Raw genomic sequence first — 16454 nt, 5'->3', positions numbered from 1 at the left:
CCCTCGGAAAATCATTTACTGTCCTGCCTGCCACAAAGGCAGCTCAGATTGCTCTTCTGTAAGATGAAAAGAAATCAGGGTGAAGTCTTGTACAAAACACAACTAACTTCAGATCTTGTATTTCAAAGTATCAGAGTATTCAACTTCCAAAGCACACCTAATAAAATAAAAATGTTTAAAGGCAACAGGAGATGACAGCAGTCAGCACCTCACAGGAGAAACGCGCTCCTCCTGGGAACATACGCATTTTTATAGCACACTAAACAAAGGACCACTAGAAGTCAGTATTTAGACATTTATTTCAGATATGCAGTTTACACGCATATTATTGAGCAAAACTGAATTGCAAATATACAAATACTGTAACAAGCATTACCAAATAACATAACTGGCACTAGTGTTATAAGCATATTACTGAAACTGGTGAGGATAAGTCATGGAAGAGGACTGCAGCTTGCGGCATTTTCTTTTTACCCAACCAAACTTCCAGTAGCACCATAATGGCAACACATGAAACACAAGACAGAACATTGTTAACCGTTATTCTGATATTCACAATGATTTTTTTTTCCATTTTAGTGAATTACGTAGCAAAAAAATGTTAACAGTGCAGGTGCTTTGGCCAACTTCAGTTTGTGTTCAGCTGTATATCTTCCGTATGCAAAATAAAAAGAAAAAAAGCCAGCATATTTGGAACCCATCTTTGCACTTGGGCAGTCATTGCACTGCACTTTGATTCTGGACTGAAGATATGCACGTCTTGCAAAGAGATGTCACGTCCACTAAAGCCTGAGTGAGTCTTTGGTAGGCTAATACTTCATTATTATTATATATTTATCTACCACAGTCATTTTATTCACTAGAATTTTCTTTTGTGATCCAAGGTGGCCAAAGAGGACATTCTGGAAAACATTACAGTAAAATCCTCAAACGACCAGGCACTTCAAACCCAGTCTTTTCCAAAGGCACCAAGAATTGATGGGGCACCATTTTTCCCCCCTAATGAAAGGTGACCACACCTGCTTTTCTACAATGCTTATAAATCACTGGATTGTTATTTTACAGGTTTTATACACTATAAAGTAGCCTTATCTGCTGCATGGTTGGTTGCATGAATAAATAAGTAACTCCACTGTTCTTCACAGGTGACGTCTCCATCCCACCATATATTAAGTACCAATTTCTTCTGTTTCAAAATTATGAAAAAATGCCATAACCTTGCTCAAAGTTTACACACATACAAATGCTTCTGACACAGGCTACATCCATCTGAAGATATGCGGTTCATCCTACATGCATTCTAAATACAGTGCGTCCAGTTATGAAACAAAATGATCATTACAAATATTCACTGTTGAAATACGTTTGTATAGGTCTCTGCAGAACTTTTGCTTCCCTTAAATAGAGTTCACACAAGAATGGTTTTAAGTCACTAATGCTCAGCTAACACCCATTTATCCCAAACCCCGTATTTTCCAAGTGAACAGTGCAGGACATATTATTCAATTCAGCATTTAACATCTTAAGAATTTACCAATTTTTCTCTAAATACACCAAGTATATGCTTTCAAGCAAAGTTGTGGCAAAAATACAAAACACGGATGTATTTGTACTGCTGTAATGCACTTGGTTGAAGCCTTCATGTCTCTTCACACAGGTCTAAGATCCATATGAAGTATTTTACCTTATCAGACAAGTATATATAAAATGCAGTTGTATCAAAACCTTGCTTCTGCTGGTCACCTGAAACTTACAGAAGTCACATGTAATTCAACCAGCTTTCAGACAGGGTTCTTTAGTGGTAAATACATTTTTGCAGCGCTTATAGGCTTAAATTTCAGTCTGAATAGTAGTGCTTAATTCCACAGCATGTTGTGAATGGTTGTTGTTTGTTTCTTTCAGTGTTTCACCAACACCTAAATCTACATCTGTTGACGATCCATTATTAATGCTTTCCTCAGCAATGTAACTCAGCTGTGGAACATCAGTGCTGGGGGCTGTTGGAACAGGCACAGGGATTCCACTTGGCTGTGGAGAGTTTTCCAAGCGATCATTTTCCACCTCTGGGAGAACACTGACTGTGGTGAAGCGGGTATGATAGTCGCTGGAACCATGGCTGCAGGAAGTTTTCATACTTTCCATATCTGAGCAGCTAAACTCAGAAAAATGACTCGAGTGAGAATCTGCTACAGATGGAATACTATCACTAAGAGAGGGAGAGTCAAATTCACTGGAGTTTGTGCTTTGTTGTTCCAACAGCTGAGCATCCATGTCCTCTCTCGTCTCATTTATCTTCACGCTACTCTTCTTTCTCAGTTTACCTTTACATTTTTTTCCCGCTGTTGTTTCTTTGGACCACTTGGTGGCGCTAGATTTACTTTCTGGCAAGCAGGTGGCCGAACACCCGGCGTTGCCGCGCCCCGCAGCACTGCCATCTTCAACGCTGCTGCTCCCGCTGTTGTGTCTGAATTTGGCTGGCTTTGATTCAATATCCACTTGCACTTCCATACTGTTGCCTTCCCTAGAACGTGAAAGAATCCGTGAGCGTAAGTGGTCACCTGAGACATAAGACAAGCCAGCTAGCACAGCAAAGCAAACTCTTGCTGCTTTCCAAGACACACAGCAAAATAAAGTTAGAGAAATGTTAACGTGTCTTAGACGAGTGAAGTGTTTAACCAAACAAACAGCTCAAATTAAAACACTAACGCCTGGAACGCTGAACGCTTTACTGAGCAACAGTGATGGTGTTGCTTTTTGGAAAAAACCATGGTGAAACGTAAGCAGTCACATGTAATTCCATTTGTAACAAAATTCATAGTTTCAAAGGCTAAGCATTCAAGAAGAACAGCTGAGGCATGCTTAGAATACCCTTTAGGAAGCAAGGCTTATTAATCTTCTTTTTTCACCACATTTCTCTTACCTGTCCAAAGGGATGTAGGAGTTCAGGATGGATCCTGCCATTGCTTTGGTACTTGCATTGTCACTAACCGTTCCCAAGCTAACTGTGCCAGATTCTCCACTCAGACTGTATCGTTCTTTCTGCACATCTGCTTGCACTTCCAGTCTTGGAGAGAAAGAAAAACAGGCATATACTGAAAAACAGTAACATATACTGTTACTACAGTTAAAGCACACTAGTTGAAAATTAGTGTCACCTCACAGAGTTTTCTTCACCATTCAGTAGTTGAGTATTAGTTACTCCAGTACAGATGCACATATTTACCCTACTGAAACAGGTTCTTTCTTCCCACCATCAAAAATTACTATTTTTTTGATTAAAAACAAACACACAGAGCCCAAAGCAAAAACAGATTAATTTCCGAACAAAGAAAAACGCAATGTGTTCTGGATTATTTCCTCTCTGAGATTTACAGGAACACCTTCCAGGATTAGCTATAATTCTTTCACATATAAGTGTACTGTACTCTAAAAAAAAAAAAAAAGAAAAAAGGAAAAAACCTACCCCAATCAAAGGGTACATAAGTTCAAGACATGATAGGTCCCATGTTTCTCCAGCTACAAAATTATTACTGATCAAGTAACAGGCAGAGAACTGCATTCTGTACTCTGCTTTATACTGTATTGTTATCAACAGGAATAATAGAAACCGGAGCAATCTTAAATTGAGCTGAGCAGATAAGCCAGAAATCAAATTATAAGCTTTTTTCCAAATGCTGTGTTTATCTATGTTCTGACAGTGAACTGCAAGTGGGTTTTTGTTTTGTTTTCCACTCTCAGCTCTTTGAAGAGGAGGATAGGTATACCTCACTCAGTAGTCACAGCTTGAAACACCTGTCCCAGCATTAACAGTTCCCTTATGCAATCCTGCACTCCTTGTTCTATATAGCCCCGATTTCTGAATTACTCAAGAAAACGAGCAGTGTTAGCACCCAATTTAAGGAACAAATTTCACCCCAAATCCTAAATGTTAACAATCCTTTCCAGACACTCCCTCACTCTTCAGGGTGCAGGACAGCCAACAAACAGTAAGGCTGCAATTCACAGGAGGCATGGGGCACTGAAGTGACAAGAAGCTGCCACCTCAGCAAGTCCAGATGCCCAGCTGCCTCCCCTCCTGCCTAAGGCCACTTCGAATCCACACCCCACAGAGGCGTTCTGAAGGCACCGCTCGGTACCTGTAGATTACTGAACAAGTCAGCAGTTCTGACTTTGGGGTGAGATGCACCAGAGAACACAACCGTGTTAGACATGAGGTGCCTCCCTCCGACTCTTGGGTAGAGGCTGCTCTCCTGGGAAGCAAGAGAACAAGATCTCAGACCCCACACTCACCCTGAAAAGAATTCAAAATCTTCTTTGAGAATTGTGGCCTGACAGGATCTCTCGGAAACCAAAAAGTTTGTCAGAGAGAAACTGTCTCCATCTCCCAAAACCAGTTCCTTTGAATAGGAACCAATCAGAAAAAAATGAAACACCCAGTGGTATTGTACCACCTCCTCTGCTTACAGGTAGAGCGGGATACTGTAAGGTAAAAAGCCTCTCTCTTACCTGTTAAAGCAGTTAACCATTGCACTTCCTGAGAGACTCCCTGTTATGCTAGCCCCGGCCAGGGCCATGGTACTAGCGGTTTCACTTAAGTTGTCTCGAATGGCTCCTATTCTATCCATGTGGCTACCACTTGCACTCAAGCTGCCAGTCAGTCCTCCGACGCTTCCTTCACCTATGCTAGGGTTATGACGCGCCTCTGCTACTGAAGTGGTATCTAGACAGAAATAAAAGAAGGCTTGTCAGGCATAACCATTATACAACCGTTCTGCTTCCTTAACTGACATCACATACCCAAGAGACCGAAAAATTAACCATGGACAGGACAGGCAACATGGAGCAATGGAACACAGAGAGAGCCCATCACAAAGAATATTGCCACGTAATTAAAAAATAGAAGCATCAGATCAGCATTTAGTTCCCCTTATTATAGATAAAAAAAGCCAGCCAGCTTCCACGAGCCAGGATTCTGAAAAAGCAGCATTAACTTTGCCTTACAACCTTTAGTTATGGAAAAGACTCAAGTCTGGCTTTGATTAAAATAGGCAAGAAAAGCTGTAATGTCTGTATTACAGCACAGCACAACGTGGACACAGAGAAGCTATCCTCTTTTGAGGGGTGGCCTTCAGCAACCAAAAGAAGTTATGCCTAACTGGAAGTAAGTACTCTAGTATCTAAGGCCATCAAATGTGTCACAGAGCCCATATTTCTAGAAAATGAAACACTGAATTTTCTTACCTATAGCTGCATTTGTTCCACCAACGTTCATGTCATTTTCATCATCAAATTCTATCCTGACACCTTTTCCATTGCCTGCTGACACGCCACAGCCTCCACTTCGGCAGAGGGAAATCGGTACCACTCCGTACACGTAAGCCAGCATAATAGGAACACCAATACCTACAGAGGAAAGTGCATTTTTTTAGAGCCTTTCATAAAAGTGCTTTCATTTTCCACAATTACTTAATATCTCACACTTTAAAGAGATCAGGAGGGAGCAAAATTAAGAAATATTGGTAAATCACTAAGGTAAAATGACAGGAAAAGTACTTTCAGCAGGCAGAACGTCCTCTATCAGCCACTGGCAGGCAGAGAAGCTTAATGCTCGATGAATGAATACTTCCAGTAGGTCCCTAACTTCTTTTACAAACAAAATCAAAGTACTTCAAACATTCATATAAGCTCCATTGGGGACTGTAATAACGTTCCACCTGAGAAGCAGAAATAGCAAAGATGTGTTTCAAATGTTATTCAACTAAAAATGTTAGTACCGCTACTGATTTAATAAGGCGCTTGATTTCACATCCACTGAAGTCAGACAGGGCTTTGTTATCAATTTAATAGGACTTAACACTATTATTACTGTGGGTTCTTTCACATTTATTGTATCACACTGATTCAATTTAAAAATTTTAGTTAAACAAGTTTTCCTTAAAAGCAAACAATTCTAGGGAGCAGAGTGTCAGGAGTTAAGTGAAAGGAAGATCGGGCTAAAGCGCACACAGGTATATACACACATCCATCCCACCACTTCTAGTGGACTATGAAAGTTACTCCTTTGGCATACGAATTAAAATGATTCTGTGTCTTTGCTGATGGAAGTACACACAAGGTACAGAAAAACAGTAGCCTGAAAAATGGCAGGCTGGCACGTTCTGAAAAAGCGAGGACAGAGGCAGATCCAATGCAAGGGCTCCTTAGTGTAACCTAGAAGAAGGGTTCCAGTTATAGGAAGTCCCTTTCACCAGAAATTCCTCAGCGTTCAAGGAGGAAATCCGTATTCTCAAGGTCATTATCTTGGAAGCCATATAATGCTCTGAGACTGGAGACCATGTGTTTATGGCAAGGGTGCAAGAGCAAAAACTCCACAAAATAAAAGCCAGCTGCTTTCCCTAGAAAGTAAAATTTTACCTCTGGTCAGGAATAAGAAACAACTCAAAAGAATGAGGTAAAGCAGATGTATAAATACATCTGCGAGACTTTGTGTCCCCACTGCTTGTCCAGCAGGGATCTGACACCACAGCTACAGAAGAACAATGCAATGCAGACAGATGACAGACAACAGAGACACTTTTATGACGACCCTATCTGCGTTTGCAGTGCTCCACCATTGTTAACAAGCACTTTAACGTCACAGCGTCATGGCCAATTTAAACCATCACTTGCTAAAAGCCGCCCTTGTCTTCCTGAGGCTCCTTATTCCTCTCCGAGTATTACTTCTGGCACAAGGGGGAACACTGCATATACAACTCCATGATGAACTGGATCAAGGAACTGATCCAGCTTAAAACTAAATGGTAGGTCTTAACGTGAATCAGTTATCCACAGCAGCTTACCACGCAACCGTGAAGATGCCTGTGCTCCAACAAAGGAGAAGCAAGGCAGTACTGGGCAAGTCCACTCCTTTCAAAAAACAAAATCAGGGTTTGTTTACAGTGATCTTGAAATTACATGGTAAGATGAGACAAGTATTTTGTAATACACAGCCAGATTTTCCTCAAATGCTATCCTCAATAATCCTTATCAGAAAGAACATGATAGAATTCAAACTGACTGCCAGAGCATAACAAAGTTTGTCAACTACTGTAATGTTAAGTGTAAGAGACTGTATTTTGCTTCTGTGTTGAGAAAAGTTTGATATGAAGTTATTCAAATACAAATAAGACTCTGTAGCAACAGTTTTTTCTTGGTCAGTCATTTAAAAAAGCTTTAAATACTTCAGTTTTAAAAGCCAGATATGACAATGTGGAAACTTTGATTTGCAAGACAAAAATTACTTTTAATTCTTCATTTTAATGCAGCATTTCCCAAAGTACTGTATTCTCCATTCTGCCCCAACAAATGTATAACCTCAGACTCCTTATTGTTTTGGTTCCTTCACCTATAAAAGGAAACTATCGGACTTTCCAGATCTTTTATTCATGAGTGCTTACAGAATTCTGGTTGCAAGGTGCTACCAATACACAAAATAGTAGTATTTGCTTACCTACAGTTACTGCAGCTACAACCGGAGAAACAATTACAGATAAGGTTACACCACCTGCTATAGCCAAGTTTCGCTTGTGCTTCGAAATGTCTTTGCCTTCATACCGATTGTGAATCTTGAGAGGAGAAAAGAAGAAAGGGTTTTAGAGTATTATCATCATCAGTAACACACTGCTGCAAGGATGGCAGAACTGACTTATTGTTTGGAATCTACCCTGCTCTCTTCCAGAGAGACCACGTTTTATGTCAACTTACTCTGTATCTCAAAGAAAAGAAAACTTACACATTTCTTAATTTTAGGCAACTTTTTAAAAGTTGGAAGCCCTTCATCCAGCAACTAAGCATGTACTTTCAGCCTCAAGTTAGAAGAGCTAAATAATTTAACAGCTTTGTTTCTTGAATCATTAGTCCAGCTGACATGATTGGGAAAAGCAGACATTTTCAGGATCACAGAATTAATGGGAGAAATCACTATATTGAATAATGACTAAAGTATCCAAATAAAAATACTGGGCCAGAAGAAATGGGATTTCAATAAATGCAGAACATTGGTAGGTTACAAGACTTGTATCTATAAAAAGAGAGGACTAGCACTTCCTTAAGAAAACTATCACAGCACAAGCACAAACTCTTCCAATGCAGAAGAGTCACAGAAAGTTGTAACAGAACAATGAAGCTTCCTTTACTGAAGCAGCAGCAGTATTAAGGAAACAGAAAGTAGGTCAGATTACTATGAATGGGTATAATGGAACAGCATGAGTGTGTCAGGACAAAATCAGAAAGGTTAAAATAGAGGAGACAAAAAGAGGGACATCAAAGTCAACAAGAAATTATTCTACAAGTACATTGCTAGTAAGAGGATGACCAAAATGGATCAATTTGCTATTTAACAAAAAGGAAGGACAGCCAGCAGATGAAACTGGAGGCCTGTTTAACTTTTTTTTTCCCTTTAGCTGTCACTAAAGATCAACTGTGAGCCAGGTGACTGGTGACAAGGAATAAGGCCTGCAGGAAAACAGCGGGTTAGTGTACTTGCATGAGACAACCTGAAAAGTATCTCAAGCAGGCCCAATTTCAGAGCCACTAATAATAATTTTTGAAAATGATCATTCATAGAAAATGTCTAAAAAACCCAGAAATCAGGAAAACTGGGAAAAGTTAAGCTGCAATAATAAAAAGGTGTAAAACAAAAAGCTGGAAAATTAAGGACTAGTGAACTGAACTTTCACTTCCTGAAAACTGGGAACTTGCAGACACTAAAGCAAATGCATGAAATAAATAAGGTCACACTGATTCTTTTCCAAGTTGATTTAGTTTTCTTCTGTGACAAGGTAACTAGCCTTGAGGATGGGGAGAAACAGTGCGTGATGCACTGACTTGAGCAACATTTTGACAATTTCTTGTATGACACTCAGAACGATTATAATGGTCCAGACTGAAACAGAGTAGAGAAATCTATCAGCTTCATGCAAAACTGGCAGAAGACATCTAAGCTGTCATCAGGGTTTTTTACTCCTCAAATTGACACTCTTCACTCAATATTTTTTCCAAGAGATATGCCCTGGATCCAAGAGTATTCAACATTTTCATGAACCTGGAAGATGGAAGGAAAAGAATGTGTGCGTTGAATTTCAGGTCAACACAATCTGGCAAGGTTGCAAGAATGCCAGAACTAGTACTAGTCTTGAGAAGCTGAAAAAACGTCCTGAAATGACTAAGATGCAGCACTATGGTAATGAGTTCAAGATTACCCTTAGTGAAAGACTAATTGCCTAAATTACCAGTATGGTGGGGAAGGGTATGTGTTTTAGAGTACACAAAATGAAAATAGCATGTCGTTGAAAAGAGATAACTGGCAGTTACATGCACAGAATCACCCCTTCATTATCTCAGCAGCAGTAATGCTTCAGCTTCACTGCTGTACTCAAACTGGACAAAAACAAAGGTGATATGAACAACGGGAAACAAATCCAGGACAGAAGATAGGAATCAGAGGTCTAAATGAGAAAAACTGCAAGTGTTAGATTTCTTTAGAGAAAGGAATGAAAGTAGACTTTAAAATCATCAAAGATGTAAAGGGATATTGCAAAGCAAAAGGATTTCTTATGTCAGCTGAATATAGGGCAGTACGAATATAGTGTAGGAAGAGAATTTACATTAGTGTTAGAAAAATCAATTTTACGAAGAAGATTAGGCTTGGAAAACCTGTGGAATCTCCATCATCAGACATTTTGAAGAAAAGTGCAAACATGACGGGAGTCATAGAAAAATGACCATTAAGCAGTGGGGTGCAATGGAAATGCTCATGAGGCTGCCCTCACAGACTAACTTTCTGAGACTTTACCGTTAGTACATGAAAGGTGGCCAGAGATGGAGACCTATCCCAAAATCTAATGGGAAAACCAGAACATACAATAGTAATTTGAAAGAGGTAACTGCCGCCTTCTTCCTCTTATTTATAAGGTTCCAATGGCTGTATGGGACTAAGACAAAACATAAGGGTCAAAAAACAACCCTAGCAGAAGGTAAGAGTACTTGCTTGAAGGACAAAGATGAAAAAGAATACAATGGCAAAGCTGCATCCCTGGTCTTTTTGTCTAGCAGCAACAGCTCATGCGAGAGAGACACACTTCCCCCCTCCTCACCCCTATAAATGCAGAATTACATGTCTGTGCCATTCACTGTGAGAATCCATGCTGATAAAAGCAGAAAAATGAATCTTCTGATTATGCCACCCAGGAAACGTAACTGATCACTTATCACCCGCTGAACCAAGTCACCATTTCAAAAAGCCTGTTTTCAGAAGGTTTAGGTAACTTACTACTTTGTCCTAAATTACGAAGAGGAGATGTATTTTCCTTGCAATTTGTCATTTACTTTATACTAAAAGATATTCTATTTTTGAGAGGAAACATCAGCTGCTTTCTGATTAACATGGTTGTTTCTAGCCAATTACCACAAACAGTAAAATGAAGATAGATGCCGTCTAGCTACCTGCACTAACCACTACTCCACATGGTGGACTGGCCCAAGCCAACTACCAAGCTGCTGAGTATAAATGCTTAAACGTGTGCATGCAGAAGCCTATACTAGCAGAATTTTATACTAAAACACTATAACTATCTGCTTTTATGAGAAACAAGAATTTCCTTTTTGCCTTCCTTCTCCTCCAAATACTGTTTAATTCTAAGGGACCCAAAGGAAACCAGAGATTAAAAACAGAACAGTTTTGAAAAAGCATGCAGGAACTTCCACGGCAAGATGCAAACATTGGAAATTGTGTAGTGTTTTGTGCTCTGCCTAAGAGGAACTTCATTCTTAAAAACACCGCTTCTCCTTCCTGTACAGTTGAAATACACCCTTAATTCAGGGGTTGGTTTGTTTTTTTGAAAGTTGTTTGGTTTTACTGTTTTGTCTTGTTTTTTTTTTTAAAGGCTGGTGAAGATAGCCAACCGGACATAGTATTACCCAAAGTCATACAATGCTGAAGGTAAAACCTTCAGCATGTTAGGAGCTGTAGCACATTTTACCTTGCGTCCCACATACACAGGAATTCCAATAATCATAGCAGGAATAGCAATGCCAGCTATTAAGGCAATTCCTACAGGAGCTCCAACAAGCGTCCCTAGTTGCCACAGTATTTTCTTCTTACGGCTCCACGGTTTCTTTCCCCAGAATGTGCAACCTGATGGGCTAAGAGAAAGATGAAAAGAAAAAAAGAAAGATGAAAAACTGTAAAAAAATTGTAAATAAATCAAAATAACTATATACTACTGAACAGTTTTCTAGTTACAAAATTATTGTTCTTAGGGTCAAGTTACAGATCTTATGGATACTAAATCACCAGTTATAATGGCTTCAGGGTCTTTTTTGGGGTTTTTTTTGTTTGGTTTCTTTTTTGCCTTTACAGCATATTTTGCAACATAAAGATTGCGTATTACCACATGCCAATCTGTGGTTCACAGGAAACTCATAATCAGAGTTTTTGTATTGCTTCTTTTGAAGACAATACAGCAGTACTAAGACATCAGTAAAAATAGCAGGTATGTTCATCTAAAACACTTCACTTGTTGTACTAAGTACACATCACATGCATGAAACTTCGAAAAATATTTTAAAACAAAAAGTAACAAAGCACTAATTTAAATACGTGCATCGAAAACTTAATTCTCAGATACGGATACTTCAACTGTGAATCTCTACTCCAACAGGATGAAAGCCAGACCTACAGCACCCAGGAATCTACTTCTATATATGTTAGAAAACAAATTACCAACCAATTTTTTTTCTGAAATGTACCTTAAGTAATGTAAATCTGAGATCTCTTTCATACATAGCCAACAGAATTCACAGCCACAGACGGCACAAGTCATATGATTGCAGCTTCCATCATTCATTTTTATTATATAAGCAGCACACCGTGGGCATGGCTTTATGTCATCAGCTGTTTAAAAATGAATATTAAGATCATGTCAGTTCTTTAGACAAGCAAATTTAATCAAAACACAGACATATTTTTGGGAAAAATGATTGAATCATCTGAAAAGCAGAAGTAGTTTATTCTAAAGTTTGCTTCACAAATCTTGATTTGGCAATGACTTGATAGCTATTTGTATTTGTAAACCTTGGACTGAGTAAAACTAATGAAAACACCACATTAGATCACATTCAAGTAATTGAATAGTTAATGCATACACTCTGCAAAAGGATTTTCTAAGCTTAATGCAATATATGTTAGAGTTGGACATTAAATATGTATGTTAATACAGGACTGATAATACGGTCTCTTCAAATACATTCCTTTTTTTACATTTCATGCTGTTATGAATCTTTTACTTCAATATTCAGTCTCCACTGTTATTTCTTCTTATCTTAAATCCATCTCCTCTTCCACATTAAGTGCATTTTGTTGGCATCACCAACCTCCTCGTTTTCACAGTCCTACTTAATACTTACTTACTCCCTAGGGAAAAAAAAAAAAATGTGGCAAGAAGAAAATTCTGGAGGCTCTCCTTGTTCCCAACTCAAATATTGAAAAATGCAGTTAAATGACTAGCTCTATCACTAACAAACAAGGGGTCACATTGAGCAACAGTGAAGTACTTGTACCCTGACACAACCACAGCTGCAATCTTCGTTCCTTCACATTACTGGTTAGCATCTGCACTTTGGGACAAGCTGTTTACTCACAGCAGCAGAAATAACTTGCAGTTCCTAGTGCAGAAGTCCAAGTTTACTGCCTCTGTGCTACAAGGTAGGACACAGGGCAAAGAGGGGTTATACTCGGTATAAAGAATATCCAAGGAGATGCAGAACCAGCAGAACACAGCACCTCCACCAAGTCCAGAGCACATGGACAGTGAGCAGTTGAAAGGATGCACTAGTTATTCCCAGATGGGGACAGATGCACAACCTACAGGGTGGTAACTAAACTGAGTAAGTGCTTACAGCACAGGTACGGCAGAGCTACTGCTGTTCATGCTGAGAGGGACTGAAAGGGAAAGGAAAGGAGCTGGTGTGGTAATTTATTTAAGGTTTATTTTAAAATTGATTTGAAAATAGAGAAGGTGCCAATTTTTCAGGCAAGATGAGGTGCCTTGTTAAAATAAGCCAGCACAAACCACAAATTTAGAGACTCTGAAGTTTACAGCTGGACTGGAGAACAGCAGCTCTAAATTCAAGGTGCAAGAGAGACTTTCCCCCAAATATCTACCTTGTTTGGTCAGGCAGACACAAAAGCTGCCAAATAAATCAGTTTGATATAATTCAGAGCCAAACCTTACCAACAGCAAACTGAACTCTTTCTCTGCAAAATACTACTCTGAATAGAGTTTATTCTCTTTTTTGGGGGTTACAAACAAGCTCTATTTTAAGAGATGAAACTGTTTGCTTTCTGGTAGAAAAAAACGGATGAGCATTTTATTGAAAAACAGAAATTAGTACTAACAAACATAGATGTCAAACATCAGAGATGGCATCAGACAAATGGTCTATTCTGAAAGCAGGAAATCAGTGTTTCTCTTTTATTTTTAACAGCTGTTATTATTAGAAGCCCTGTGAAATTTTACCTACAGTGGAGAAAATAAGTGTCCCCAGTGTGTAAGTGATACAACTAATGAAGTCAGCAGGCCAAACACACAGAATGCTGTGCAGCAAGTTCCTTTGACTTCACATTTTTCAGCTACAAAGCAAGAACTTTAAATACTGACAAGCCTCTAAGATTGAAGTCAGGTTCTCTGACCACAGAATACTTCAAATTACAACATTTAAAATTTGAACTCAAACTAAAAATTGTGTATTTTATGTTTCTGAAACACAAAGCAGCTAGTATCTACCATGCCACTATTCCGTTCTTTTCTTTTTTGGGGTTAATTGTGCAGATGTACCAAAAAGATATTTTACAGACAGTGTCCTAATCATAAATACCTGCTGCTCCAGACTCCTGGCTGTAACTAATAGATGAAGAACGAATTGTTCTCAGGCGCAGACTTTGAGCTCTCTCCTGGCGAGCAGCATCACAGGTCTGGTTGGGATGCCAAATCTGCTTACAGTGGTAGCAAAACTCAGTTCCACAGCCTTCTCGTCCACATGTAAGTTTGGGACAGCTGGCACATCCAAAAGCGATCACAGCGTATCTTGAATGATCAAGAAGGGCAAGAGAGAACTTTGTTAATAAACCCAGTTCTATCTATAGACCAAAGCAGACAAGACAGCTGCCAGAGCAGCTGAAGCAGGTACAAAGGCAGTGGACATCAGGAGCTGACATTAGGTGGCCAGCAAAGGTTCCTTATTGCCTCTTTCCACACCACTATCACTACTGCATTAGATTAAAACTGTACAGAAACACCACCTCCATCAGGTTTGCGTTTTGAAGTTCACATGATAAAAATACAGAAAATGTATATTATAGTTTATATTAATACTAGACCTGTATATACACACGCGCATGCCTCAATTCCTACCCATTGTAATTTTTTTTCAATGATTTTATGCAACAGCTTTCTTTTAAATAGAAAATAATAATAGGCCCGCTGGTATGAACACTTAAAACAATGTATAGTTTTATTTATGTGAACAGTCACCCCTGAATAGGCTTAAACAGATTTATAAATGTAGCAGGGCCTAAATTTATGGCTGTTCAAATGAAGGTAATTTTATTTTAAGAAACTAAATTGCTTATTTCCACACTCTGCCCAATTCATAGCAGTTGCATAAATTAACTCAAAATATTCTTTATCAGTAATGACACTAAAGAATTATTCCCATTCACACAGCAGTCTGAAAAGTTAGCTATTTTCATTTTAGAATAGCTAAATCTGAAGCTCTGAAGTTAATGCAAATCCTATCCCTTTCATCAGTATTTTAAAACCACGTCTGAGGTTCCCCCCCATGAAGTTCTGCAAACAAGCAGCAGTTTTCAACCTTTAATTTTCAGATGATGCAGTTACAAATAAAAATGAGATTGTTTTCAAATATTTCTTACTTTCCAAGGAAAAAATCTTGTTTCAATAGTTGCTAGACTTTCTACGTTGTTGCCAAGTTAATCAGCTCTATTTTCCCACTTAGTGCAACTGAAGAGATAATTGCTTTGTATGTACACAAAGAGACTGATTCAAATGCCGCTGCTTCAACATACAGGGATACATCCAAAACTCACTAATATTCTGTCAAGGAATCTCAATTGTAGGTCACAGAATGAAGGATCAATTTATATCCTACCTCCTGATGCTCATAAAGAGTGCATTCCTGAAAGCACTCCCCATTTGGGATTCATGTATTGGCATACCTTTAGAAAGTAACTTTTTAGACTGGGGAAAATACCAGTTAAAACTGTACAAGATTACAGGTTTCATTTCAACATTTTACATTGATTTTATAGGTGATGTGAAAGCCAGAAGTTCTTCTTAGGCTGAGAGAAGGGACAAACAACAAAATTCAAAGTAATAATGAGTAAAACAAAAATGAGAGGCAAAGAGCAAGTAATTGAAGAAAGATATACAGCCAGAAGAGGAATAAAGAATTGGTACTCTTTTACCCAATCTGCTTTTTGCTTGACAAAGATAACATCTAGGAATCGCTGCTCTCTTCTAATAACGTCAGCAATATAACCTCAGAGGAAAACCATCAAATAATTCAGACAGAAGAAAAGACAGAACACACCTGGAATACTGATTCACTAAGGCTTGTTAAAATTACACTGGAGAACTGATATGAAGAAACAGAATCTCAAAAAATTAGTCTGGAACAAAGCCCAAGAGGTTTCCTTAACCATGCTTCTTCCCCACGGAAGGATCACTCATTTGCCAGTGTCCCCTACGAAGTCACCGCAGGCAGGCTGCAAGCCCATCCAGACCTTTACAGTGTTTCAGGTAACAACAACAGTCCAGATGCGTTTGAGCTTGCACCAACAGCCAAGAGTGTATTAGCCCAGGGTCAGAACGACTGTGGTGCCAGTGGTATGGACCATTTCTGGCATCAGACTGCTTTAGTGCTAGAGACCTCACAGCTCCCAGGCAGCTCATCCAGGGCGTAACTACTGCAAGCAGAGGTTCTCCTCTAAACTAATCCATAGTTCTCTTGTTGGGAAGATCATAAGCAGCTCTCTACTGGGACAGAAGTATGTAAAAAATATTTTAGTAATACGCTTTAAGACTGCAGTTGACTTTGTTTCAAGATCCATTTAGTTCCAGCTTTGCCATCTCTAGGACCTGTTTTTACCTGCAATAGAGTGTAAGACAGCTGGAAAAAAAATTTACTTCTTAACTATTCTTTTGTTGTTTCCTGAGTACACAGGGGCCCACGATGTAGAAAAAACCAACATTATAACAGACTAATCTAGTTTTCTCCCTCTTTTTTCCCTTCATGGATCGAAGTTTTTATAATTATTTGCTCTTTACCTGGTCCAGATCTTTGTCCAAATGCAATGCACAAATCCTGAAACAATATTACATCACATGTTTCATCAC

At 38.9% G+C, this 16454-nt stretch overlaps 1 protein-coding gene across 3 annotated transcripts in view; it reads right to left on the bottom strand.

Moving 5' to 3' along the window:
• Positions 1 to 281: 281 nt before the first annotated feature.
• RNF19A (ring finger protein 19A, RBR E3 ubiquitin protein ligase) overlaps positions 282 to 16454 on the bottom strand; it is a 58404-nt gene continuing 42231 nt past the window's right edge. For all 3 annotated transcript variants that reach the window (XM_005230990.4, XM_055798741.1, XM_055798742.1), the window contains 8 exons: positions 13915 to 14123; positions 11788 to 11932; positions 11019 to 11181; positions 7490 to 7604; positions 5242 to 5403; positions 4507 to 4720; positions 2921 to 3064; positions 282 to 2521 (listed from right to left, as the gene is read on the bottom strand). In XM_005230990.4, the coding sequence (XP_005231047.2) occupies positions 1831 to 2521; positions 2921 to 3064; positions 4507 to 4720; positions 5242 to 5403; positions 7490 to 7604; positions 11019 to 11181; positions 11788 to 11932; positions 13915 to 14123 (1843 nt within the window). In that variant the 3' untranslated portion in view covers positions 282 to 1830. The remainder of the gene's footprint in view (positions 2522 to 2920; positions 3065 to 4506; positions 4721 to 5241; positions 5404 to 7489; positions 7605 to 11018; positions 11182 to 11787; positions 11933 to 13914; positions 14124 to 16454) is intronic.

The sequence above is a fragment of the Falco peregrinus genome, chromosome 3 (genome assembly GCF_023634155.1).
Source record: "Falco peregrinus isolate bFalPer1 chromosome 3, bFalPer1.pri, whole genome shotgun sequence".
In the NCBI taxonomy this organism is placed as follows: Eukaryota; Metazoa; Chordata; class Aves; order Falconiformes; family Falconidae; genus Falco; species Falco peregrinus.
This window is presented reverse-complemented; position numbering and strand designations above follow the sequence as displayed.